Raw genomic sequence first — 26368 nt, forward strand, 5'->3', positions numbered from 1 at the left:
GCTGGAGTGCAGTGACGCGATCTCAGCTTACTCCAGCCTCCATCCACCTCCCAGGTTCAAGCCATTTTCCTGCCTCAGAGTCCCGAATAGCTGGGACTACAGATGCATGCCGCCACGCCCGGCTAACTTTTTGTATTTTTAGTAGAGACAGGGTTTCACCATGTTAGTCTCGATCTCGCGACTTCATGATCCGCCCTCCTTGGCCTCCCAAAATGCTGGGATTACAGGAGTGAGCCACTTTGCCTGGCCCGACTTCTGCTTATTTTTCCATTCTTCCTCCTTTCCCAGATTGGACATACTAATGAAAAACAAGGCACCCTTAGCTTTGCCTGAGAGCACTAAGAAACAAACCACCCCCACAATAAAATAAAGCTCACAAAAGCATCTGACAAACTTTGTCTTTCTTTTGCTTACATATTAATTTAAAGCAATTAAAATCCAAACTCCTTGCCTTATTATTCAGGAACACACATGGCCAGGCACAGTGGCTCACGCCTGTAATCCTAGCACTTTGAGAGGCTGAGACGGGCAGATCATCTGAGGTGAGCAGTTCGAGACCAGCCTGGCGAACATAATGAAACCTTGCCTCTAACTAAAAATACAAAAAAAAAGATGGGCGTGGTTGCATGCACCTGTAATTCCAGCTACTCGGGAGGCTGAGAGAGGAGATTCGCTTGAACCCAGGAGGCAGAGGTTGCAGTGGGCTGAGATGCGCCACTGACCTGAGCTGCAAAGTGAGACTCCATCTCAAAAAAAAAAAAAAAAAAAAAAAGCAACACATATAATGTGAAACTCACTGACGTATTGCGCTATAGCTAAGACGTCACGCATTTTATGCTCAATACCAACAGAGACTAGGTATCCCTAACCCACAACTCTTTCTTTTGCCTGGCAAGTTCTTCATTTCTCCAAATTCTACCCATTCCTCAATTCTCCAGTCAAATGATACCTCCTCCTAAAGCATTCCGAGAGAGAAGCATTTTCTTCTTTTACTAATTGCCACAGCACCTAAATCACAATAATCTATGTAGATTTATTATGTCTGTGAGTTAAAGCTTCTACTGGAGGACAGGCAGGCCCAGCACCAATTTATCTTTATCTGCGCTAGACCACTTAGTTCAGGACTGTGCACACATCTTGAAGAATGCTCAAATATTTGCTGAATTAAAAAATTAATAAACACTGACTGCATCTTAAAAAAACAAATCAGGGCTTGTGGAGTCATATGATCTACATGTGCATATATAACTAGAATAAAAAAAGGAACCGGGCCTGAATAATCATCCCTCAGGCAAAGAACAGTGTTCAAGAGTAGCCTAGGTACAAACCTTCATGTTAGCTGACATAATGCCAGCCTAGTGCCAGCCAAAGTTAGTACTCAGGCTCAAAGAACTAACAGCAACAGAAGCCACCACTATATTAACACTTCAGGATTAAAGGATGCCTGCTAAGCCTCAAATTGTGTGTGGCCACAAGCATTCACATTATAGTCCCGAAGAAAGTGGGTAGGTGTGGAATGCTTTATTTCAACTCTCATTATCTCTAAGCATATGTGAGAAATCACAAGCATTTGAAGATGTGACTATCAGAGTGACTTTTCCAAATCATATTCCAAAAGAAAGATTTGGTCACAACCCTAAGAAATGGGCAAACCACGTATCTGCATCATCACTTACACCTCCAAGAAGAAAAGCACTAGCCTGCTTCAAGTCAGAACTTATTCTCTGGTGCTTTGCCTCTGACTTCGGTTTGGCACCGTTTCTTTTCTTTCTTTCTTTCTTTTTTTTTTTTTTTTTTTTTTTTGGTGAGACAAGGTCTCACTCTGTTACCCAGAACAGAATGCAGTGGCACATCACAGCTTCCTGGAGCCCGGACCTCCTGGGCTCAAGCGATCCTCCTACCTCAGCCTCCCGAGCAGCTGGGACTACAGGCACAAGCAACCATTCCCAGCTAATGTATTTTTATTTTTTTGTAAAGACAGGTCTCACTCTGATGCCCAGGGTGGTCTTGAAGTCCTGGTCTCAAGCAGGCCTCCTTCCTCGGCCTCCCACAATGCTAGGATTATAGGAGTGCGGCACGGGCAGCACAGGTTGCCTGCTTCCATGGTAAGTGGACCTACTAAACGCTAATGGTGGTGAATGAAACCTTGTTTTCCACATAAGAGCCACAGATGCATCCTTATCTTTTATTACTTAGAGGCATTTTTTGTTTGTTTTAAATTTCTGATGGGTAGTAGGTATACCTGCCATCCTGGGAGATCCCGTCCCAGATTTCCTCTCTGATAACTAATATAAAAATGATGGTTATGGGCCGGGCGCAGTGGCTCATGCCTGTAATCCCAGCACTTTGGGAAGTCAAGGTAGGCGGATCACAAGGTCAAGAGATCGAAACTATCCTGGCCAAAATGGTGAAACCCTGTCTCTACTAAAAATACAAAAATTAGCTGGGCGTGGTGGCACGCACCTATAGTCCCAGCTACTTGAGGGGCTGTAGCAGGAGAATCGCTTGAACCTGGGAGGCGAAGGTTGCAGTGAGCCAAGATTGTGCCACTGCACTCCAGCCTGTGCAACAGAGTGAGTCTCCATCTCAAAAATGAAAAAAAAAAAAATGATGGTTATGATGATGTGAAATGAAATCACAACCTCTGCCCAATTAACTGTTTACTTTAAAAAACAAAACTATATGCTTATATAGGTATTCTGCTTCCCAACTGCTTACATTATCCATTTTTATACCATCTCAGCCCAGAAATTTTTTTGTCATCTTGCTGGTTCCCTCTGTCAGCAAACGTGAAACATGAAACAAGTTAAAGATAAATATATGGGAGAAATTTTGTGTTTTGACAGGTATGGTCAAGTAAATTCTAGATAGCGTCTGAACTTACAAAATTACTTAATAGCTATGCATTCATTTTAATGTATATACAAAAACAGCTTGAATAAACCAATCACTTATTGTTGTTGTTTTGCTAGGTCCAGGCTAAATAAGAGAGAGTAGAATAAAAGAAATTTTTGAGTAAAAAAAGTTCAGAGATTACAAGGATACAGTAAAAATCAGGAAAACAGTACTTAAATTTAAAAGTTTAGGGGCAGGGTGTTGGGCAGATGTCTATAATCCCAGTGTTTTGGGAGGCTGAGACGGGAGGCTTGCTTGAAGCCAGGGAGTTCAAGACCAGCATGCAACAGTGAGACTGTCTCTACAAAAAAATAAAAATAAAAAAAAATTAATAAAAAATAAATGTTGATGGCTGGACTAGGGCTGACCCCTATAATCCCAGCACTTTGGAAGGCCAAGGCGGGCAGATCACTTATGCTCAGGAGTTTGAGACCAGCCTTGCCAACATGGTGAAACCCTGTCTCTACAAAAAATGCAGAAATTAGCCAGAGAAGCCATCTGTAATCCCAGCTACTCAGGAGGCCAAGGCAGGAGAATTGCTTGAACCCGGGAGGCGGAAGTTGCAGTGAGCTGAGACTGCACTACTGCACTCCAGCGGGGTGACAGAGTGAGACTATGTCTCAAAATAAAAAAAAGGTTAGGAAACATGAAAGAGTAATAAAAATAAAATTCACGCGTATTCCTGACATTGCATAAAAGTGGCATTAGCCTTAGTGTTTCTCTGAGATAAGGCTTCAGCGGCATGTTGAGGGCCTGCTACGGTGGTGGCTGACTCCATCTCCTTCCGGGAACACACGGCCCAGCAGTGCCTACCTGTGTTCTTCTCCACCTCACAGGCGGAGAGCCTGCTGCTGCCACCGCAAACCCTGATGTCAGCTCTACTCTAATAAGCTGGGGACTGGAAATTTCACAGGACCACACACCAGCTGCACAGCCTCTGCCTTCTCCTGCTCTGCAGGCCATCCTTGGGTAAGCCTGCTCACTCTCACTGCTTCACCTACATGGACACACTAGAGGCTCTAAGTGTCCTTGCCTACTCTACTTCTTGTCTATGCTCTATTTGATAATTTTACCTGTATGTACTTAAAATCCAGTATCTTCAAAATCAAATTCATTCTTTTTTTTTTTTTTTTTTTTTTTGAGATGGAGTCTCACTCTGTCGCTCAGGCTGGAGTACAATGGCATGATCTCGGCTCACTGTAATCTCCACCTCCCAGGTTCAAGCGCTTCTCCTGCCTCAGCCTCCCAAGTAGCTGGGATTACAGGCACACACTGCTATACCCAGCCAAGTGTTTGTATTTTAGAAGATATGGGGTTTCACTGTGTTGCCTAGGCTGGTCTCAAACTCCTGAGCTCGGGCAATCCACCAGCCACGGCCTCCCAAAATCTTAGGATTACAGGCGTGAGCCACTGTGCCCAGCCCAAACTCATTCTTAGTATCTGCCTAATCTCCTTTTCTTCCTTTATGTCCACGAATAGGTTTAAATGCTTAGAATCAATCCCAGACACCCCAATCCCACCCTATCTTCTAGAGACACCTCCAATCTTTCCTCTCTGCTCCGTCCTCACTTCCACACTTTGCAACAGGACCCTGGCCTCTCTGACATGGACGAGCAGAGCTGCTTCCTGGAAGTGTTTGGTCTCTTTCTCCTGCCCAGGATTTTTCTGCATTGCTTCAAAACTAATCCAAGATAAAAATCTACTCTCAAACATCAGTATCCATTAGGGAACTGCAAATTAAAACCACAATACCAGACACCTCTATAGGTATGGCTAAAATAAACATGATAACACCCAATACTGGCAACAATGTAAAAAAACCAAATCACTGCTGGTGGGAATGTAAAATGGTGCAGACACTCTGGGAAAGTGTGTTGCAGCTTCTTACAAAACCAAATATACATTTACCATATGACCCAGCGATCGCAGTCCCGGGCATTCATCCAGAGAAATAAAAGCTTATGGTCACACAAAATCCTGCAACTGAAGGTTCAGAGCACCTTTATTGATAGTTGCCAGTAAAGGGAAATCACCCATATGTCCTTCAACAAATGAATGGCTAAAGGAGCTATGGTCTGTCTATAACATGCATGGAATGCTGCTCAGCATTACAAAGCGAAGAGCTACTGATGTACACAACAAAATTAGGTGGCTAGCAAGGGAATTCAGCTGACTGAAAACAGCAATCTCGAAAGGTTACATGCTATGTGATTCAATTCATAGAGCATTCTTAAAATGACAAAATTACAGAGATGGAGAAAAGATTAGCAGTTGCCAGAGAGTGGGGGTGAGCGGACATGGCTGTGGCTATAAAAGGGTAACGAGCAATCCCTGCCATGGAACCTCTGCATCCTGACTGTGGAAGTGGTCATACAAATCTGCACATTTAAAAAATCCATAGAACGTGCACATCAGCACACACAGACGAGTGCGTGTAAAACTTGTGAAATCCTGATCCTGGATTGTATCACTGTCGGTCGTTATCCTGTTGTGATACTGGACTAGAGTTGTGTAAGATGTTACTACTGGGGGAAACTGGATGAAGTATACACAGGATCTCTATATTATTACTATTATGTTTTTTTTGAGACGGAGTTTTGCTCTTTGTTGCCCAGGCTGGAGTGCAGTGGTGTGATCCCGGCTCACTGCAGCCTCCGCCTCCTGGGTACAAGCAATTCCCCTGTCTCAGCCTTTCACGTAGCTAGGATTACAAGTGCCCACCACCACGCTCAGCTAAGTTTTGCATTTTTAGTAGAGATGGAGTTTCATCATGTTGGCCAGGCTGGTCTCAAAACTGACCTCAGGTAATCCACCTGCCTCGGCCTCCCAGAGTGCTGGGATTACAGACATGAGCCACCACACTCTATATTATTTTTTATAATTGCATGTAAATCTACAGTTAGCTCAAAATAAAGTCGTTTTTTTTTTTTAATCTCCTCATTAACTTCCAATAGTTCCCAATGCTCACAGTGAAATAATTCTTAGCACGGTATGCAGAATTTCCCCCGACCTATAATCCCTTTACACATCCTATGCCCTAGACAACTAGTTCTAAAAGCTAACGTTTATTGAGCACTGGCCATGTGCCAGGCACTATTTTAAATATTTTATACGTATTCTCTCACTCACTCTCAGTGATCCCAAGAGTTAGGTACTACTGTCAACACCATTTTACATACAAATGACGGAAGTAGCTCATGCAAGGAACCAACATGCCACAGGCTGTTTCCATACCTTTGAGTCTACAAAAGCCTCCCCACCTCGTCACCCTGTAAGGCCCCGCCCCAGTGTTACCTCCTGACTTGTTCTAGACTCAACTGTTACACAAACTGTGTCTAGCACTCAGAAGGTATTCAATAGATGTTTAATCAACATAAGGTCTAGACAAAAGGACATGAGGAAGTTATAAAACTGGCGCCCACAAGAAGTACAGACACTGATTACTTTGAGCCTGTTTCTCTGAAGTTAAACCTGAAATGGAAAAGCATTCTATAATACACAGTAGGGTACAGACAAGACTCGTTAGCAAGAAAATGTTAATTAATAAAGTAATGGCTTTAACACAACTGAAGAGGAAAAGGTAGTAGCAGGCAAAGGAAAGGCCAGTGTCAGCTGCAAAGTCCGTATCTTCCTCAAATTTTCACTTAACAAACACACCAACAAACATAAACCTCAACTTCCTAAACCTAGGCCAGTCTGCCTCATCAGGTCCTTTTGTAAGAAAAGGTATCATGCTTTTTCTTCCCTCAGGAAAAACAAATATTTTCTCCAGGTGAAAAAGCACCTTCCTTATTTTCCTTGGAGGAAACTAGATTATTATCTAAAGACTGCCTAACTTGTGAGTTAGCTTGAAAAACATACTGATCATCCCACAACTACCTAGAATTGTTCCACTCATCCTCTGAAATCTGTCTCTCCAAAGGACTCACTTTTTTTATTTTATTTTTTTTTTAGAGATGGAGTCTCACTCTGTTGCTGAGGCTGGAGTGCCATGCCGCAATCTCAGCTCACTGCAACCTCCACCTCCTGGGTTCCAGTGATTCTCCTGCCTCAGCCTCCCAAGTAGCTAGGCTTACGGGTGCCTGCCACCACGCCTGGCTAATATTTGTATTTTTATCAGAGACTGGGTTTCACCATGTTGGCCAGGCTGGTCTCAAACTCCTGACCTCTAATAATCTGCCCACCTCGGCCTCCCAAAGTGCTGGGATTACAGGTGTGAACCACCGCACCCAGCCAGATTCACATTTTAAATGTGAGGACAGAAAGTCAAAGAAAACGCCAATTTTGTTTAGGTACATAAATGAAGCTTCCTTCCTTGGCTTTTTATTCCCGGTCGTCATCCCCAAGACCCCCTCCTCCTCCATAAGCTGCCTTCTCTTAAGCAGAGCCTTTTCAGAAGCTCTTTCACCAACACAGAGTAAAGGTGGAAAAGAGGAGAATGCTCAGGACGGAGCAGGTGGGAGGCTGAGTAACCTCTCTCCCACTTACTGAGTGCCTACTATGAACCAGGGATGCATCAGTCACCATCGATTCTTAACAGTAACCTAAAGCCAATAAAGAAAACTCAGTTTTTAAATGACGCATTGTATGAAAACGGAAGATGTGTCCTAGTACAACAAGCAGACAAGAGACTCTTAGGAAACACTGACCGGTCGCGCTCTCCTGAACTTGGAATCTTCACGGTCTCTGTGCGGCCCGGAAGTGCTTCTCTCCCTCACACTTGCAAACCCGGGACTGGGGATGATATACTCTTTTCCTATGTCAATATCCTTCATCTTCTCTGAGTGGAGGTACCAGGACTCACAGACTCAGTTTCACATCAGAATTCCTGAAATTAAAAATTCATCAAGAAAGAGATTATTTCCTAACCTGTACTTAATCATATGCTCAAGTGCCTTAAAATAGGGGGGGAAAGGGCAAAAGTATTAAAGCTCTCCACTGCTGTAGCTACAAAAATCAATTTTCCAAAAATGTTCAAAGATTTTCATTCCATTTTTTTAAAAGAAAAAGAATCAGTATAAGAGAATCAAGAAAAATTACCTCTTCCCACTTCTAAAAGAAAAAAAAATTAGAAAAAGTAAACACACTAGTAAACAGACACCCACACCCTTCAACTAAGCTAAATCCAGTGTATACAACACAGGTGGTTTTTGTTTTTTTTTTAAAGACTTTCTAGAAACAATTTCAGTTTGTCCCAAGTATTAAAACTCCACAATTTCAAAGTGGACATAATTTCTCCTACTAAATTTTACCAAATAAAAACTTACAAAACACTTATTCTACCAATGATATACTCTATCTCTCCATTTTTATCATTAACTTATGGGTTAGCTGGTTATTTTAAAGTTCCATGAAGTTATACAGTTAAAACAATATTATAACTTAACTTCAAACACAAATTTCCTGGTACTGAAAATGTTCTAAAACTAGATAGTGGTCCTGGTTGTACAATGCAGTGAATACATTAAAAAAAAAAAAAAAAAAAAGCACTTAATTGTATACTTTAAGGAAGTGAATTTCATGGCATATAAATCCTTTGGCAATAAAGCTATTATTTAAAAAAATAACAAAAAACAAATTCCCTACCCTATACTACTAAGTCTTACCTAGTTTTTACCTGAAACTCTGTTCTAAACCACTGCTTGCCTGGCTAAGTCTGATCAATATCCTGTATCAACTCAGGTTACCTAAAAACAAAAACAAAAACCACACACATACTTCTCTAACATGATTCCCCCTCTAAGGAGGGTCACAGCCTCCCAGAGACAAGCTGAGAAAACACCTTTCATACTAACCTCCAACAGAAATTAACGATGTGTAGCCATGCTGCCTCTGGAGTCCATAAATCCCTAGCTATCGCTGTGACTTAAAAGTACTACGTCTGCAGCACAAAATTCTAACCATTATAATGCATTTTTTAAGGTATCGGAAAAAATGGGAACACTTACTAATCCTCTAAATAAGCAGGACTAAATCTCCTCCACAAAGACAGGTTTCCAGTCCAAAGAAAGCTGGACTTCTTGTCTTTCAGAATTCTGCTTTAAGTACCCTAAGGTGATATAGCTGTTACTTATCTTAAAAAAAAAAAAAAAAAAAGTCACCTTGTCCAATGACAAACTACACCATAAAGAACAGTGGCTCACCAAGCCAGAGTACAGCAATCACGTCATTGAGACCTCATTAAGGCTAAACTATAAACAGACCTGGCATCTGCCAGTGTCCCCAATGTTGAGCTGTAGCTGCAGAGCAGAGTAACCTTCTCCTTACAGGGATCTCAGAAGTCCAGCCGTCCCCTCCAAAGGTTTCCAGCTTAGCTGATTATGTGGAAGAAGGATTAGTGCTACCTTTTTAAAAGTTGGGGGTTGGGGCAGTGAGCAAGTCGAAAGGGAGGAGGTCACCCTAACTCATTCACAGTATGAAATGCCATGTCAAGAAGAACATGAACACCATCTCAATGATCTAAGCACCCATATTAACCAAAGACTCTTTCAACCACTTTATTTCAAAGGAGAAAGCAGAATCAGTGGAGCACAGAAGCAGAGAGTGGCAGGGACGAAACGACCTCCCTGTTATGACACAAATAATGACTGTGTTGTGCCTGCAGCGACTGCTGTGGTAGACACCGCTAAACCACCCTAAGGGACTAAGTTCTTCTATGTTTGAAGAGTGTGGGGAACAGTGTTCCATTATCTCTAACACACTCATCTCTGCCTTCCTGGAAAAAGAGGCACGATCAGGAGAGTAGGCAGGCCCAAAGTAGGCACAAAGTTACTGTCTGTGGCCTTGAACCTAAGGACACCATCATCTGTGTATCTAGAACATAAAAGAGGGCACCCCACGTGGAGGCCGGCGAAGAGCTGGAAATCCTGACAGGTTTGGAAAGAAACAAAGCCCCAGTCTGAAGCAAGCAAGGATGGATCCCTAGGCCAGCCTTTTTATTGATACTATTTATATTTCCCTATTTTCTCATGTTCTCTTTGAAAGTTGTTGCAAAATCTTTTTTAAATACTCAGTTGCCTCAGCTATCAAGAGACGAAAAAAAAGAAGGGATTTTTGTTTGTAAAAAACCAATCCTGCTGTCCAAACCTGTACAAGGGCAGAAGCAGAATAATCGAAGTGGGAGAACCCTAAAGGAGTGCCCAACAGGGAAGCCCCTTGGTCGGCTGCCCCCCTTTTGTTTGTTTGTTTTTAACCAATATTCTTTTTCCAGTGATAAAAGGGTAGACACTCGCCCTGCACAGTGATACTGATTCAACTGCATGGCAGGGGGAGGGGTGCTCGGGATTGCAAGAACGGTTGGCTAGCCATACTGGTGTTTGCAACTTGCAAGAATCCCAACACTCTTCAGTGGGTTTCCATCACCTCCGGGCCCGCAGGCTGAACGGGGGAGACTCGACGGTGAAGAGATCGTCCTCACCACACCCACTGCAATCCACCTGTTGCGTCTCCACGCAGCCTCACCTTTAGTGCACGCCGCAGACCCGGGTAAAACCCAGCCATCTCCTCCTCCAAGACCCCCTGAAACTTTCCCCGTCGTTCCTGTGCCCAACTGCCCCCAGCCTCCCCGTCGGTGCAGAAACCGAATGACCCCTGTGTGATAAACACAAAGCCACCCGCAGCTCTGCGTGGCAGACGTCAAAAGAGCCCTCGATGACCGTGGAGAGATCTGGGCTGCGTTCCCGGCTCAGCCACGGGTTTGCGGCGCGTGCTTATGTCACGTACCTCCATTTACCCGCCTGCAAAAAGGAAGGGGACGACTTACTTCGAAGGTCGCCGGCGGCTCCGCGACGGGCTGAGCGGGGTGCCCCAGGCAGCCGGCCTTGTAGCCTCCCGGGTGGGCGCTTCTCTCAGGCCGGCCTCGCCTGGGATGCCCCGGCCCTAGGGCGTTCCCACAGCCCGCTCCGGCCTGGCCAGGCGAGCGCGACCCACCCCCACGGCCCGCGGGCGCAGCGCCCCCTGGCGGCTGCGGCCGGGGACGTAGCCCGCGTCCCCGCCGGCTCATCCCGACCCTACCTGCCCGCCTTTCAGCGCACGACCCCGCCACCAGACCCCGGGCTCACAGCCCTAGGAGGCTGCGGCGCGAGACCAGGGGGAGGCCATACCCCGTTCCTCAAGTCTCCCGCATCCCCCGAACTGCTCGTAGCCCTGGCCGCATCCCGCCACGCCCCGAGAAAATGCAAAGGGATGATCCCCGTGACAACCAAGCTGGGGGGCAGGGGTGCGGCAGGAGCCACCACCTACCTGCGCCCCTGCTCCAGGACAGCCGCACTCGCCGCTCAACCACGCTCCCGAGCATGAGCCCCGCAGCAAAACAAGCCTTTATAGCGGCATCGGCCGCCGCACCGCGCAGGCGCGCCGCACAAAGCATTCCCGAGGCTGAAGGGAACCGTAGTCCGCCTTCCGAGAGCCCAGGGCTGCGGACGCGGCAAAGGACTACATTTCCCAGAAGCGCCCGCAACGCCCATGGGCTGCCCCTCTTCCCACCGCGCTCCCGGCTCCGCTCCATCCTTGCCCGTGCCTCTGCGAGCCTGTCTGGAATCTTCTCCAGGGTGGCGTTCCCGGGGGGCTGCCGGGAGGCTTGACGGTGGCCCTGTGTTCGCACGCAGTGCTGTTCGTCGGCAGAGGCGTCCCGACCCTGCGCGGCCGTGCAGCTGCCAGAAGAGGTCGCGAAGGTCATCGTCGCCCGCTTCTAACCCGGAGAGTCGCCGTCAGGCCCGCTGGCTCCAGCTTTTATCTGCTGTGGCGGATAACGCTTGCTTGCTCATGGTTCGACCCCGCATTCTGCGCAGACGGCGCCTTTCTCACTTTAACACCAACTGCCCATCACATCATGTCGCGCCGCCTGGTCTCTAGATAACATGCCGCGATCCCAGTCTTAGAAGGGGCAAGAGCCTTAGAAATGGTATGCTAACTCACCCTCTTCTCTCATAAATGAAGCTGAGGCTCCCAGAAAGATTGATCCCTTTATTCCTGTTTCATCGGTACCTTCCACATCATAAAATAAAAGCCACTGTTGAGTTCTTCCCTACCCTGTATCCGACGCTTTACATGCCATTCTTTGATCTCCGTTACAGCCCTATGAGTAGGTATTATGAGTATTGTGTGGGGCGTTTTGGTTTTTTTGGTTTTGCTTGTTGTTTTGTTTTGTTTTTTTGAGACGGAGTTTCGCTCTTGTTGCCCCAGCTGGATTGCAGTGACACGATCTCGGCTCACTGCAACCTCCACCCGCCAGGTTCAAGCGATTCTTCTGCCTCAGCCTCCCGAGTAGCTGAGACTACAGGCATGCACCACCACGCCCAGCTAATTTTTGTATTTTTAGTAGAGACGGGGTTTCTACATGTGGGCCAGGCTGGCCTTGAACACCCAACCTCAGGTGATCCACCTGCCTCGCCCTCCCAAAGTGCTGGGATTACAGGTGTAAGCCACTGTTCCCGGCCATATTTTTTTTAATTCAAAGATTAAAAAAGAAGAAAAAGGTAAAGTGACTTGTCCATATATATATATATATATATATATATATATATATATTTTTTTTTTTTTTTGGAGACGGAGTTTCGCTCTTGTTACCCAGGCTGGAGTGCAATGGCACGATCTCGGCTCACCGCAACCTCCGCCTCCTGGGTTCAGGCAATTCTCCTGCCTCAGCCTCCTGAGTAGCTGGGATTACAGGCACACGCCACCATGCCCAGCTAATTTTTTGTATTTTTAGTAGAGATGGGGTTTCACCATGTTGACCAGGATGGTCTCGATCTCTTGACCTCGTGATCCACCCGCCTCGGCCTCCCAAAGTGCTGGGATTACAGGCTTGAGCCACCGCGCCCGGCCTGTGACTTGTCCATCTTTATAACTAGATAGTTAGCTAGTGTGAAGACACTACTGTATCATGAAGCAGTGTATTCTTGCAAAAGGATCGACAGACCAATTCGATAAAGAGCCCCCTAACAGACTGAGGCATATATGTGACTTGATCTGTGACAGAAAACCTTACGAATCCTTAGGGAAAGGGAGAAGTACCAATAAATAGTACTGGAACAATTGGTTGTACATATGAAAAAAACAGGAATTACCACTTCATACCACACAGAAACATCTATTTCAGGTAGATCAAACACTTAAATGCGAAAGGAAAAACTTAAAAACTTGTAGAAGAAAATAGGAAATATATGAACTTGGGAGTAGGAAAGAACTTTTTAAACAAACAAAAACAATGAAGAAAGATTGATAATTTTTGCTATATCAAAATTAGTATTTCTGTATAAGATCGCATAAAGTGAAGATAAACCACAAGTCATAACTCATAAAGTTTTTGAATAAAAAATATTCAAAATAATTTCTACAATTCAGCAAGAAATGGCAGGTGAAAAATGGATAACTGACATGAACAGACAGATCGCAGAATAGGAAACTTGAGCAGCCACTCAAATATGAAAAGACACCCAATCTCATTAAAATAGCAATGAGATGCCACCTCACCAAAGATTCTAGTACCTTCCAACAAGGCTTCAAACGCTGTAGCACCCAAAGCTGCAGATCTGATATCATCATACTTAAAAAGCGCTTCTAAATCTCCCTGAAATACTTCAGATAATGTTGATGATACTTCATTTTGTATTAAAAAAGAGTGGATGAACAGCAGACAGCCTTGGTGGCAAGCTTCAGCGCACTGTAGTATTGTCTTGGTATTTTCAAGTATAGTCTGAGTCAAAGAAGGATACTTAGACAATTATCCCCTCAAAATGTGTTTGTGTTGTGAAATGTTTAGACGGGCTGTATTTCCCAACCCTCAGGTAAGGGGGCTAGAGAATCTATGTTGCAATGTAAAATTGTGTGTCTTTCTTTCTTTCCTTTCTTCCTTCCTTTCTTCTTCTTTTCTTTTCTTTTTTTTTTCTCTCTTTTACGATCTCAGCTCTGCAACCTCCACCTCCAGGGTTCAAGCAATTCTCCTGCCTCAGCCTCCGGAGCAGCTGGGATCACAGGCGCATTCCACCATGCCTGGCTAACTTTTGTATTTTTTTTCTTTCTTTTTTTAAAGATGGGGTTTCACCATGATGGCCAGGCTGGTTTTGAACTCCTGACCTTAGGTAATCCACCCACCTTAGCCTCCCAAAGTGCTAGGATTACAGACGTGAGCCACCCTGCCCAGCTGCTTTTTCTGTTTTTAGTAGAGACAGGGTTTCACCATGTTGGCCAGGCTGGTTTCAAACTCTTGCGCTTAAGTGATCTGCCTGCCTCGGCCTCCCAAAGTGCTGGGATTATAGGTGTCAGCCACTGTGCAGGGCCAGAATTGTGGATATTTCTAAAAAATGTTTATGTTGTGTAATGTACTAAACATGTATTCATTAAGTGTTTGATGGAGATGCAATGGAGCGAAACAAACGTGCTTCGTGGGGTGCAGACTCCCAAATACACACGGATCAAAATGTAAAGGGTAATTGTAGAAAGTGGAAGAAAAGGAGGTGTGTGTTTCATTGGAAGGAAGTAGGGGTTTGTGAAGGGAAGACAGTGGAAGTGGGCAGCAGAGAGAGCAGCTGAGGCAGAGGTAGCAACAAAGACCAGGTGGTGGTAGAAGGAAGGGAGCATCTCCACACATGCTTGTTACGGGTCTTCAGGAGCAAAAGGCAACCACTGACAAGTTTTCAAGGGTGAATATGTTAGGAGTTGAGAAATCAAATGTACATTTTGGGGCCAGGTGTGGTGGCTCACAGCCTGTAATCCCAGCACTCTGGGAGGCTGAGGTGGGTGGGTCACCTGAGGTCAGAAGTTTGAGACCAGCCTGACCAACATGATGAAACCCCATCTCTACTAAAAATACAAAAATTAGCCGGGCATGGTGGCACACGCCTATAATCCCAGCTGCTTAGGAGACTGAGGCACAAGAATCCCTTGAACCCGGGAGGTAGAGGTTGCAGTGAGCCGAGATCTGCCACTGTACTCCAGCCTGGGTGATAGAGCCAGACTCAGTATCAAACAAACAAACAAAACAACACAGAAAAAAAATTACCTTTTGGAAACTGCACTGCAGCCATGGACTGGAGAAAGAATTAGAGACCATTAGAGTGGGAGAGAAGAGGCCACCTGGGAGTGACTGTTGTTATCTAGGAAGATCATGGTGGCTTGGATTAAGGTTGTGGTGGAAAAGATGGAGAGAAAAAGATGAGCTCAAGAGAAATTTAAGAGTTAAAATCAACAGAACATGTGGATGGATTAGATACAGTGCAATGAGAAAGCGACGTCAAGGGTAACACATAGGTGGGTGTGGAACCGGATACATGGCGGTCCACTCATTGGCAGAAGGGCTCTACTGCAATAGCTTGACATCCTCCTCTACCCAGCTTGTCTAGAGCTGATGTCAAATGCTAACAATCACCCACATCTGCTGGTCTCGAACTCCCGACCTCAGGTGATCTGCCCACCTCGGCCTCCCAAAGTGCTGGGATTACAGGTGTGAGCCACCGTGCCAGGTTTGCTTTTAAAATGTTTTAAAGTACTGTTACATTGAGATGCACTATCAGATTAACGGGCCCAACAATAAGTGTTCAAAAGCTAGCTCATTAAAAAGAGGAAAGAAATTGACAGCAATTATCTAATTTTAGCAGAACAATATTTGTAAATTAATTTTAACTTGATAGTGCTATTAAGAACTATAATCATAATGACTTTGCACACAGTTTTATGAATGGATTTATTTAAGTAATATTATAATGTAAATAAGAAGTCAACATCAGGGGTTTGAGAGAATTGTTTCTCTTAAAAGGAGTCTGGGCGAGGTGGCTCAGGCCTGTAATCCCAGCACTTTGGAGGCCAAGGTGAGTGGATCGCAAGGTCAGGAGTTCGAGACCAGCCTGGCCAATACGGTGAAGCCCCATCTCTACGAAAAATGCAAAAATCAGCTGGGCGTGGTGGCGCACGCCTGTACTCCCGGCTACTTGGGATGTGGAGGCAAATCACTCCAATCCGGGAGGCGGAGGTTGCAGTAAGCCAAGATGCACCACTGCCTCCAGTCTGGGCAACACAGTAAGACTGTTTAAAAGAAAAAAAAAAAAAAAAAAAGGAGTCTGAACCTTATTCCACTTTGGGAAACACAGCTATAAAATAAAACCAAGCCTCGGGGTTTGGTATGCAAGGTCTTCTGTGATCTGGTTCTCATCATGCCAATGCTTCATCTCCTGTCACTCTTCTAGTCAAACCTGAGGTCCTGTCAACACTGAAATTTCCATGTTCTTGCTCTAGCTGTTGCCTCTCCCCAGAATGCCCTTCTAAATCTACTCAGCTAAAATAACACATCACAGCACGTAGACAGGTCTTGGGATTTTAATTGTCCCAGAATGACAATTAGATACTTACTTTCTCGGTGGAATAAAATGGTACGATATGTCTAACACCTCGTGCTGAGTTGTATGAGGAGAATTCTCCCACGTTATTGTGAAGAACGGACTGAGCACCTGTCAGGCCATTACCCGGGAGTCAATAGGGTCCCTCTAAGCCAGAGAAGTCAGGACCAATAGTCCAGACGAAACGGAGCCTTCTCCAAAAAAAAAGACCTTGTCAGACAGAAGAATGATCAATCAGTCATTCCCCGGTACTTCTCTTAAGTGTTTGCTTGATAAATACGTACTTTTGCCCAGAAGAGATAAACAGCTGTGGTGGTGTAAAGGTCATTATCACTAGTGCTAATGACCTTTTGGCATGAATGTCAATTTAAGAAAATTAAAAATTTATGCAGGCTGCAGTTTCTGTCTTTCTTTCCTTCCTTCCTGTCTGCCTGCCTGTCTGCCTCCTCTTCCTCCTTCTTCCTTCCTTCCCCCCCTCCCTCCTTCTTTTCTTTCTTTCTTTCTTTTTTTTTTTTTTTTTTTTTTAGATGAAGTCTTGCTCTGTTGCCCAGGTTAGAGTGCATGATGTGATCTCGGCTCACTGCAACCTCTGCCTCCCAAGGTCAAGCCATTCTCCTGCCTCGGCCTCCCTCCCAAGCAGCTGGGACTACAGGCACACACCACCATGCCCAGCTAATTTCTTGTATTTTAGTAGAGACAGGGTTTCACCATGTTGCCCAGGCTGGTCTCGAACTCCTGAGCTTAGGCAATCCGCTCGCCTCAGCCTCCCAAAGAGCTAGGATTACAGGCATGAGCCACCACGCCCGGCCCCTTTTTCTTTTCTTTTCCTTTTTCTCTCTTTCTTTCTTGAGGTGGAGTCTCACCGCATTGCCCAGGCTGGAGTGCAGTGGCGTGATCTCGGTTCACTGCAACCTCCGCCTCCCAGGTCCTCAAGCGATTCTCCTGCCTCAGCCTCTGGAGTAGCTGGGATTACAGACACATACCACCATGCCTGGTTAATGATGCTTATATTTTTAGTAGAGACCGGGTTTTACCATGTTGGTCAAGCTGGTCTTGAACTCCCGAACTCAAGTGATCTGCCCACTTCGGCCTCCCAAAGTGCTGGGATTACAGGTGTGAGCCACCGTGCCCAGCAGGCTGCAGTTTCTTTTGATCAAAATATTTCAATTGTTGAGACCCTAAGGAAAAAATAGGTATTCTTAAAACAGAAATTATATTACTTTATTGATTATAGGAGGCTGCCAGTGAGAAAAATCAGCATCGCTTTTCAGCGACTAAAGTGGCTGTGAGGGTGTATTTGGTAAGTGATGATACCAAAGCATCTTTTTAAACTTTCATCCTAAAATTAGATGGCTGTCAGGTCACTGTGCTAAAGGAAGAGGAAATAAATATTCCTCCTTGAGTCAAGACTAAGTTTAAATTGCTCAAGGATTTAGGGATTCAAATTTATGTCTATTTTACTTTTTTTTAATTGCATTTTAGGTTTGGGGGTACCTGTGAAGAACATGTAAGATTGTTGCATAGGTACACACGTGGCAGTGTGGTTTGCTGCCTTCCTTCCCCTCACCTGTATCTGTCATTTCTCCCCATGCTATCTCTTCCCACTTCCCCGTCCCCCCGTCCTTCCCCCATTTCCCCCCAACGGACCCCAGTGTGTGATGCTTCCCTCCCTGGTCCATGTGTTCTCATTGTTCAACACCCGCCTATGAGTGAGAACATGAGGTGTTTGATTTTCTGCTCTTGTGTCAGTTTGCTGAGAATGATGGTTTCCAGGTTCATCCATGTCCCTACAAAGGATGTGAACTCATCGTTTTTGATGGCTGCATAGTATTCCATGGTGTGTATGTACCACATTTTCCCTATCCAGTCTATCATCAATGGGCATTTGGGTTGGTTCCAGGTCTTTGCTATTGTAAACAGTGCTGCAATGAACATTCGTGTGAATGTGTCCTTATAGTAGAATGATTTATAATCCTTTGGATATATACCCAGTAATGGGATTGCTGGGTCAAATGGGATTTCTATTTTTAGGTCATTGAGGAATCGCCACACTGTCTTCCACAATGGTTGAATTAATTTACACTCCCACCAACAGTGTAAAAGTGTTCCCATTTCTCTGCATCCTCTCCAGCATCTGTTGTTTCCAGATTTTTTAATGATCGCCATTCTAACTGGTGTGAGATGGTATCTCAATGTGGTTTTTATTTGCATTTCTCTAATGACCAGTGATGATGAGCATTTTTTCATATGTTTGTTGGCCTCATGTATGTCTTCTTTTGTAAAGTGTCTGTTCATATCCTTTGCCCATTTTTGAATGGGCTTGTTTGTTTTACTTTCTACTTGCTTGTAGCTTATAGTTCCCAACAATCTTTAGGTTTTAAAATACTTATCAAGTTTTCTTAATTTCTTATTTGTATGTATGCTATTTGCATGTTGTATTCTATCTGTAGCACATTTGAGACAAATTTTCCAAGTTGTTTTTTCCAGTGTTCTATTTACTTAAAACAGGATTTCCACCAAATTATCCATTAAATACTACCCCTGTAAGATTTTCTGAAAAAGAGAATTTCCAAAGTCAACTAAGTTTGGAAAATTGTGTATATGATAGTCAAAAGTTACATTAGCATATTAGGTCAAGTGCAGTGGCTCATGCCTGTAATTCCAGCATTTTGGGAGGACTAGGAGCCCAGGAGTTTGAGACCAGCCTGGGCCACATAGTGAGAACCTAGCTCTAAAAAACCTATCTATATCTGTAGCTAGATCTAGATATCTATCTATCTGTCTGTCTATCTATCTATCTATCATCTATTTATCTATCTATCTTCTAAGCTAAATACTCTGAGAAATCCTACAACAATAAAAGCTGGTTAGTCTTGGTTAGTTCAGCATTATTCAGACTTATTTTAACATTGTATCAGTCCTTTTTCATACTGCTATGAAGACATTCCTGAGACTGCGTAACTTATAAAGAAAAAAGAGATTGAATGAACTCAGTTCCAGATGGCTGAGGAGACCTCACAATCATGGGGGAATGCAAAGGAGAGAAAAAGGCATGTCTTACATGGCAGCAGGCAAGAAAGCCTGTGCAGGGGAACTGCCCTTTTTTAAGCCATCAGATCTCATAAGAATTATTCACTATCAGAAGAACAGCACAGGAAAAATCTGCCCCCTGATTCCATCACCTCCCACCAGGTCCGTCCCATGACACACGGGATTATGGGAGCTACAATTCAAGATGAGATTTCAATGGGTACACAGCCAAACCATAGGAAACATGGAATAACAAAAATAATATTTTAGAAACAGCATTTAACACCCTCTGGAACTAGTGTTTTGCAGAAAATGCGTTGGCAAATGTTGATCTAAAGTCACTTTTTAGGCTGGGAGCGGTGGCTCATGCCTTTAATGCCAGCACTTCGGGAGGCCAACGCAGGCAGATCAACTGAGGTCAGGAGTTTGGGACCAGCCTAACCAACAGGGTGAAACCCCATCTCTACTAAAAGTACAAAAAATTGGCCAGGCATGATGGCAGGCACCTGTAATCCCAGCTACTGGGAGGCTGAGGCAGGAGAATCGCTTGAAACCAAGCAGGAGGTGGAGGTTGCAGTGAGCTGGGATTGCGCCATTGTGCTCCAGCCTAGGGGACAGGAGCAAAATCCTGTCTCAAAAAATAAAGTCACTTTTTTTTCTCATTCAACTTTGTTTCAATGGGTCTCAAAATTCTGTGACAGATTCTTGGTCAAGTTGTTTCCATTAAAAAGTACTTTGGGAGACCGAGGTGGGCGGATCATGAGGTCAAGAAATCGAGACCATCCTGGCCAACATGGTGAAACCCCGTCTCTACTGAAAATACAAAAATTAGCTGGGCGTGGTGGCGTGCACCTGTAGTCCCAGCTACTCAGGAGGCTGAGGCGGGAGAATTGCTTGAACCTGGGAGGTGGAGATTGCAGTGAGCCGACATTGTGCCACTGCACCCCAGCCTGGCGCCTGGCGACAGAGTGAGACTCTGTCTCAAAAAAAAAAAAGTACTGATTTTAAAAGCTAATAACTTAAAACTGCCACACGCAAAAAAAGGAAACCGAAGTGGTCCACAAAACATTCTCCTTTCCTTCTGATGATTTTATAATGCATTGTTACCATTAACCAGTCTTTTACTATTAAACTTAAATGGCCAATTGAAACGAACAGTTCTGAGACTGTTCTTCCACCACTGATTAAGAAGACCAGGTGGCAGGTATTGGGAAGAACATTCATTTAGACTTCTGAGCTTTCTGGGCAGACTTGGCGACCTTGCTGCCTCCGGTAGCCTTTTTGTCCACTGCTTTGATGACACCCACTACAACTGTCTGTCTCATATCACGAAAAGCAAAGCAACCCAGAGCTGGATAGTCTGAGAAGCTCTCAACACACATGGGCTTGCCAGGAACCAGATCAATGATGGCAGCATCACCAGACTTCAAGAATTTAGGGCCATCTTCCAGCTTTCTACCAGAACAGCGATCAAATCTTTTGCTTCAGCTCAGCAAATTTGCTTGCAGTGTGAGTCGTGTGCACAGGGGCATAGTTAGCACTGATTTGGCCTGGATGGTTCAGGATAATCACCTGAGCAGTGAAACAAGCTGCTTCCACTGGTGGGTCGTTTTTGCTGTCACCAGCTACGTTGTCATGACCAACATCCTTGATGGACACATTCTTGACATTAAAGCCCACATCGTCCCCAGGAAGAGCTCCACTCAGAGCTTCATAGTGCATTTAATTTCAGTTGTAATGTTGACTGGAGCAAAGGTGACCACCACACCAGGCTTGAGAACACCAGTCTCCACTTGGCCAAGAGGAACTATACCAATACCAGAAACACTCTCCAGCGCCACACCCACGCCAAGGCCTAGCCCTCCTCTCTCAGAGTCTCTGCTCACTGTAGGAAAGGGCAACACTTTCATGATCAATTGCTTAGGCTTTGACCAGCATGGGGTGGACCTGCTGCCTTTCAAGCAGTGTTTGACAGAAAGGCCTTCAGTTCAGTCACCAACTACAGCGTCCCCACTCATGTCAACAGCTCCTTCACCCTGTCTGCCATCTGAAGTGGTGAGTCCTCACCCAATGTTGCAGTTGCAATGGGCTAGTGCTGAGCAGTAGATCCTCTGATTGCGTTTTTTTTTTTTTTTTTGAGATGGAGTCTCGCTCTTGTTACCTACGCTGGAGTGCAGTGGTGCGATCTCGGCTCACTGCAACCTCCACCTCTTGGGTTCAAGTGATTCTCCTGCCTCAGCCTCCCAAGTAGCTGAGATTACAGGCACCCACTACCACATCCAGCTAATTTGTGTATTTTCAGTAGAGATAGGGTTTCACCATGTTGGCCAGCCTGGTCTCAAACTCCTGACCTCAAGTGATCTGCCTGCATTGGCCTCCCAAAGTGCTGAGATTTTTGTAAAATTAGTTACTCACAACAAAAAAACCCCAAACAACCCAATTCAAAAATGGGCAAAGGACTTGCATAGACATTTCTCCAAAGAAGATATACAAATAGCCAGTAAGCACAAGAATAGTTAAGAAAATGCAGATCAAAACGACAATAAGGTACCATCTCACACCCGTTAGGATGGCTGCTATTAAAAACCAAACAGAAAATGACAAGTGTTGGTGATGATGTGGAGAAACTGGAAGGCTTGTGCACTGCTAATGAGGATGTAAAATGGTGCAGCCACTGTGGAAAAACAGTGTAGCTGTTCCTAAAAGTATTAAAAATAGAATTACTGGCCAAGCATGGTGGTGCATGCCTGTAATCCAGGCCCTTTGGGAGGCCGAGGTGGGCAGATCACGAGGTCGAGAGATTGAGACCATCCTGGGCAATATGGTGAAACCCCATCTCTAGTCTCTACTAAAAGACAAAAATTAGCTGGGCATAGTGGCATGTGTCTATAGTCCCAGCTACTCAGGAAGCTGAGGCAGGGGAATTTCTTGAACCTGGGAGGTGGAGGTTGCATCGAGCCAAGATCGCAAAGAGTGGGTGGTTGCATTGGACCTGCCTTCCGGTAGTTAATCATTTAGATGAAAGCTGCTTTTCCAGGATTCACACCTTTAACAGCAACATCGTTCCTGTGGCTAAATACGGTATGATAGACTCAGTTTCCCCTTTTCTCTTCTCTGGTACCTCACTTTTTTGACTCCTAGGTCCAGCTTTGCAGATTATATTGGATAAAGCTGAGAATATCCATAAATTGGACAAGTTCAAATAGTCAGACCGATAATGAAAATACAAAAGTTTCTGATTCTTCTGCCAGTTTAGGAGGACAGAGACAGCGCACAGGGAGAAGGTGGCATACGCTAAGACCCTGGGAGCCAATACGTATGCGGCTCCATCCCAGGGACTCCTCAGCCAAGCCCGAGCTCTGCCCTGAGAACACCGAGGTAGAGGCAGAAACAAGCACAGCTTTGTTCGTGTGACAACTGTCACCAGAGAGAGGGTGGGAAAGTGGATAAATGGGTGAAGAAAGGAATGGGAAGGTGCAGAAGACACAGCAAAACTAAAACCAGTTCCGTCCCCCCGATTCTCTCATGCCACAGTTTCCTGTAGATCTAGCACAATCAATTCTTTTTGTTTGTTTGTTTCTTTGTTTGAGACAGAGTCTCACTCTGTCACCCAGGCTGGAGTGCAGTGGTGCGATCTCAGCTCACCGCAACCTCTGCCTCACGGGTTCAAGTAATTCTCCTGCCTCCTGCCTCAGCCTCCAGAGTAGCTGAGATTATAGGCACCTGCTACCATGCCCAGCTAATTTTGGTATTTTTAGTAGAGACGGGGTTTCACCATGTTGGCTAGGCTGGTCCTGAACTCCTGACCTTCAGTGATTCCCCCGGCTCAGCCTCCCAAAGCTCTGGGATTACAGGCATGAGCCCCTGCACCCGGCTTTGGCACAATCAATTCATGTGGTGGAACCCAGATGAACGCGGAGGCATCAAGAAGTCCAGCCGGCATGGCAGACATCTGAGAACATGAGAAGACATCTGAGAACCTGTGGCTTCCAGATGTCCTCATGGAGCAGTCGGGAGTATCAGGGCCAAAAAAGCCAGAAGGAAACCACATCTACAGGGAAGGACACGATGTTACCAACGGGGCCGCACAAAGACTCAACTTAGAAAAGAGCAGGGTCTGAACTGAAGGACTTACAAACCCCAGAAGATGATTATAGGTAGAAGAGAGAAGTCATCTGAGTGGAGCTGGAGCTCAAGAATGGGGTGACCTGAGAGAGAAAGGCCACGTCTGATGGGGAAGCCCAAAGCGCCGTGGTACCTACCTCCCTGTCCTTCTCCCACACGGCATCAGTGGGGATCAGACACCTGCAGGTCTCACGGCTTACGCCAACAGTGAAGGTCACATCAGATACAGTAAGCCGATGCAGTGGTCAGCATCTGCAAACTGGACAGCTTCTATTTCCCCTTCGATGCATGGAGCTGCGCGCTCTCCTTCAGCTCTTTCACCTACAAAGGTAAGTGGGGCTCATTAGAGTAGACTGCTGAGAGGCAGAGAAATGGCTTTGAGTGAGAAGAGGACAGAAAGCTGGGGACCATGAGGGAATCTTGAACTCCTGGCCTCAGGCGATCTGCCCGCCTTGCCCTCCTAAAAGTGCTGCCCGCCTTGGCCTCCCAAAGGTGTGAACCATGGAGCTGGCCTTTGTCACTTTTTTTTTTTTTTGGTGGGGGGATGGAATTTTGCTCGTCACCCAGGCTGGAGTGCAATGGTGAAATCTCAGCTCATGCAACCTCCGCCTCCTGGGTTCAAGCGATTCTCCTGCCTCAGCCTTCTGAGTAGCTGGGATCACAGGCCCACGCCACCATACCAGACTAGTTTTTGTATTTTTAGTAGAGATGCGGTTTCACCACATTGGTCAGGCTAGTCTCGAACTCCTGACCTCAGGTGATCCGCCTGCCTTGGCCTCTTAAAGTGCTGGGATTACAGGTGTGAGCCACCCCCCCACCACACACACACCTTTTGTTACTCTTTTCACTGATAAACCTTCAGTACTAAAACAGTACTTGTACTCAGTAAATAGTTGTTAAATCAATCATCCCTTGAGGAAAGAACAAAGCCTCTATGCCAGTGATTCATAGTGAGGATGCACTTCCCCTTCCCCAGCGGCTGTCCCCCTCCCCAGAGCTTTTTGGAAGGCAGGAATTTTTGTTTCTTTTTAAAAAGATACGGTAGAGGCCGGGCGCGGTGGCTCAAGCCTGTAATCCCAGCACTTTGGGAGGCCGAGGCGGGTGGATCACGAGGTCAAGAGATCGAGACCATCCCGGTCAACATAGTGAAACCCCGTCTCTACTAAAAATACAAAAAATTAGCTGGGCATGGTGGCACGTGCCTGTAATCTCAGCTACTCAGGAGGCTCAGGCAGGAGAATTGCCTGAACCCAGGAGGCGGAGGTTGCGGTGAGCCGAGATCGCGCCATTGCACTCCAGCCTGGGTAAACAAGAGCGAAACTCTGTCTCAAAAAAAAAAAAAAAAAAGACTCAATTCACCTGGAAGCAAAATAAAGCTAAGTTATAAAAAAAAAAAAAAAAAAAAAAAAGATACAGTAGAAAGAGTTAGAGTTAGGAAACACTGTCTTACGGCTATTGTGATTCCTAATCCTGACAACCCCAAAACATCTGTTGCTGTCTGCTTTATACCTACCCCCCGTCTTAAATGTTCACCTGCAAAGTCACTAGAGATTAGACCTTGATGAGATAAAGCAACTCGAAATGAAAAGATCAGATGCACACCACACCTCAGTCGGTGGCTCCGCAGTCTTGCTAAGAGCATGTTGGTAGGAATAAAAATTTCAGGGGAGAAAGTTGACACATTGGGCCAAAAGGAATGAGATAGATTTCAGTGGTGAGCAGCATGGGAGACTCGAGGCTTGGGAGAGGCCTTTGGATGGCAAGACCGGCCGGTGAAAGGGAGGGGAGGTGGTATTTTCTTTTTTTTTTTTTTTAAGACGGGGTTTCACCATGTTGGTCAGGCTGGTCTTGAACTCCTGACCTCAGGTGATCCGCCTGCCTTGGCCTCCAAAGTGCTTGGATTACAGGCCTGAGCCACTACGCCCGGCCTTTTTGTGTTTTTTGTTTGTTTGCGTTTTTGGTATTTTCTTACTAGGCTGTTGGGCCCGGGACAAATCCCAGTTCTTGCACTTACCTGTCCTGACGGCCTCCCAGCCTGCTCCTCACTTGCCCTTCCCCCTCCTCCCCACCAGGCGGCCCTCAGGCGCAGGCCCAGCTCCTACGTCATAAACCTTCTGGTGCCGCCCAGTGGCGGGGTTCTGGTTGCCGTCGATGCCCTCAGCTTCCACCTGCCACTGGGAGGTCAGAATCGTGCCCCATTCAAGACACGTCTTCCTGCTCATGATGATTGACTTGCTCAAAGCCACTAGCACCCCCTTCATCAGTACGTTCTCATCTATCCAGAGACCAAAAGCGAGAGGTGGGTTGCGTGGGAAAAGGCCAGTGGAATCAGGCGAGGTGAAAAGGGTCCTGGAAAAAGAGCCTCCAGGAAAGAAGACACAAGAAATTCGAGGTGGTGCCTCTGGCCCTCACGCAGGCCCTCCTCGCCTGCAGGTGTCTTCTTCGCCCTGTGCCTGTCCCTGATGGTGCTCAGCCTGCTGGAGACCGTCTTCATCACCCACCTGCTGCACGTGGCTACCACTCAGTCCCCACCCCTGCCTCGGTGGCTCCACTCTCTGCTGCTGTCCTGCACCAGCCCAGGGAGATGCTGTCCCACTGCGCCCCAGAAGAGAAATGAGGGCCTGGGTCTCACCCCCACCCACCTGCCTGGTGAGGAACGTCACGCTTCCTCCGCCCCCACCTCCCCTTCTCCTGCCTCCTTCCCTGCCTCCACAGGTGACATTCGCAGCCCATGGCTGAGTCTCTGTCTTTCTGCAGGTGCGAAGGAGCCAGAGGTGTCAGCAGGGCAGAGGCCAGGCCCCGGGGTGGCAGAGCCGACAGGGGGCTCAGAATGGACAAGGGTCCAGCGGGATCACGGGGCCCAGAGGCAGCGCTCGGTGGCGCTGTGGGTGCAGTTCAGCCACGCGATGGACGCCCTGCTCTTCCGCCTCTACCTGCTCTTCCTGGCCTCCTCCATCCTCACCGTCGTCGGCCTCTGGAACACCTAG

The 26368-nt window shown here is 46.0% G+C and overlaps 1 protein-coding gene and 1 pseudogene across 6 annotated transcripts in view; one reads left to right on the forward strand and one right to left on the reverse strand.

The window, feature by feature from the left end:
* The window catches only part of ABCC5 (ATP binding cassette subfamily C member 5), a 103620-nt gene extending 79961 nt beyond the window's left edge, over positions 1-23659 (reverse strand). Inside the window, exons 1-2 of one of the 6 annotated variants that reach the window (XM_074404618.1) lie at positions 23519-23659; positions 7545-7723 (exon numbers count right to left, since the gene is read on the reverse strand). In XM_074404618.1, the coding sequence (XP_074260719.1) occupies positions 7545-7670 (126 nt within the window). In that variant the 5' untranslated portion in view covers positions 7671-7723; positions 23519-23659. The other 5 variants (XM_003926942.4, XM_010337622.3, XM_010337623.3 and 2 more) reach the window with 5 other exon arrangements.
* Positions 21115-26368, forward strand: HTR3D (5-hydroxytryptamine receptor 3D pseudogene; annotated as a pseudogene).

Source organism: Saimiri boliviensis, chromosome 8, assembly GCF_048565385.1.
Source record: "Saimiri boliviensis isolate mSaiBol1 chromosome 8, mSaiBol1.pri, whole genome shotgun sequence".
Classification (NCBI taxonomy): domain Eukaryota; kingdom Metazoa; phylum Chordata; class Mammalia; order Primates; family Cebidae; genus Saimiri; species Saimiri boliviensis.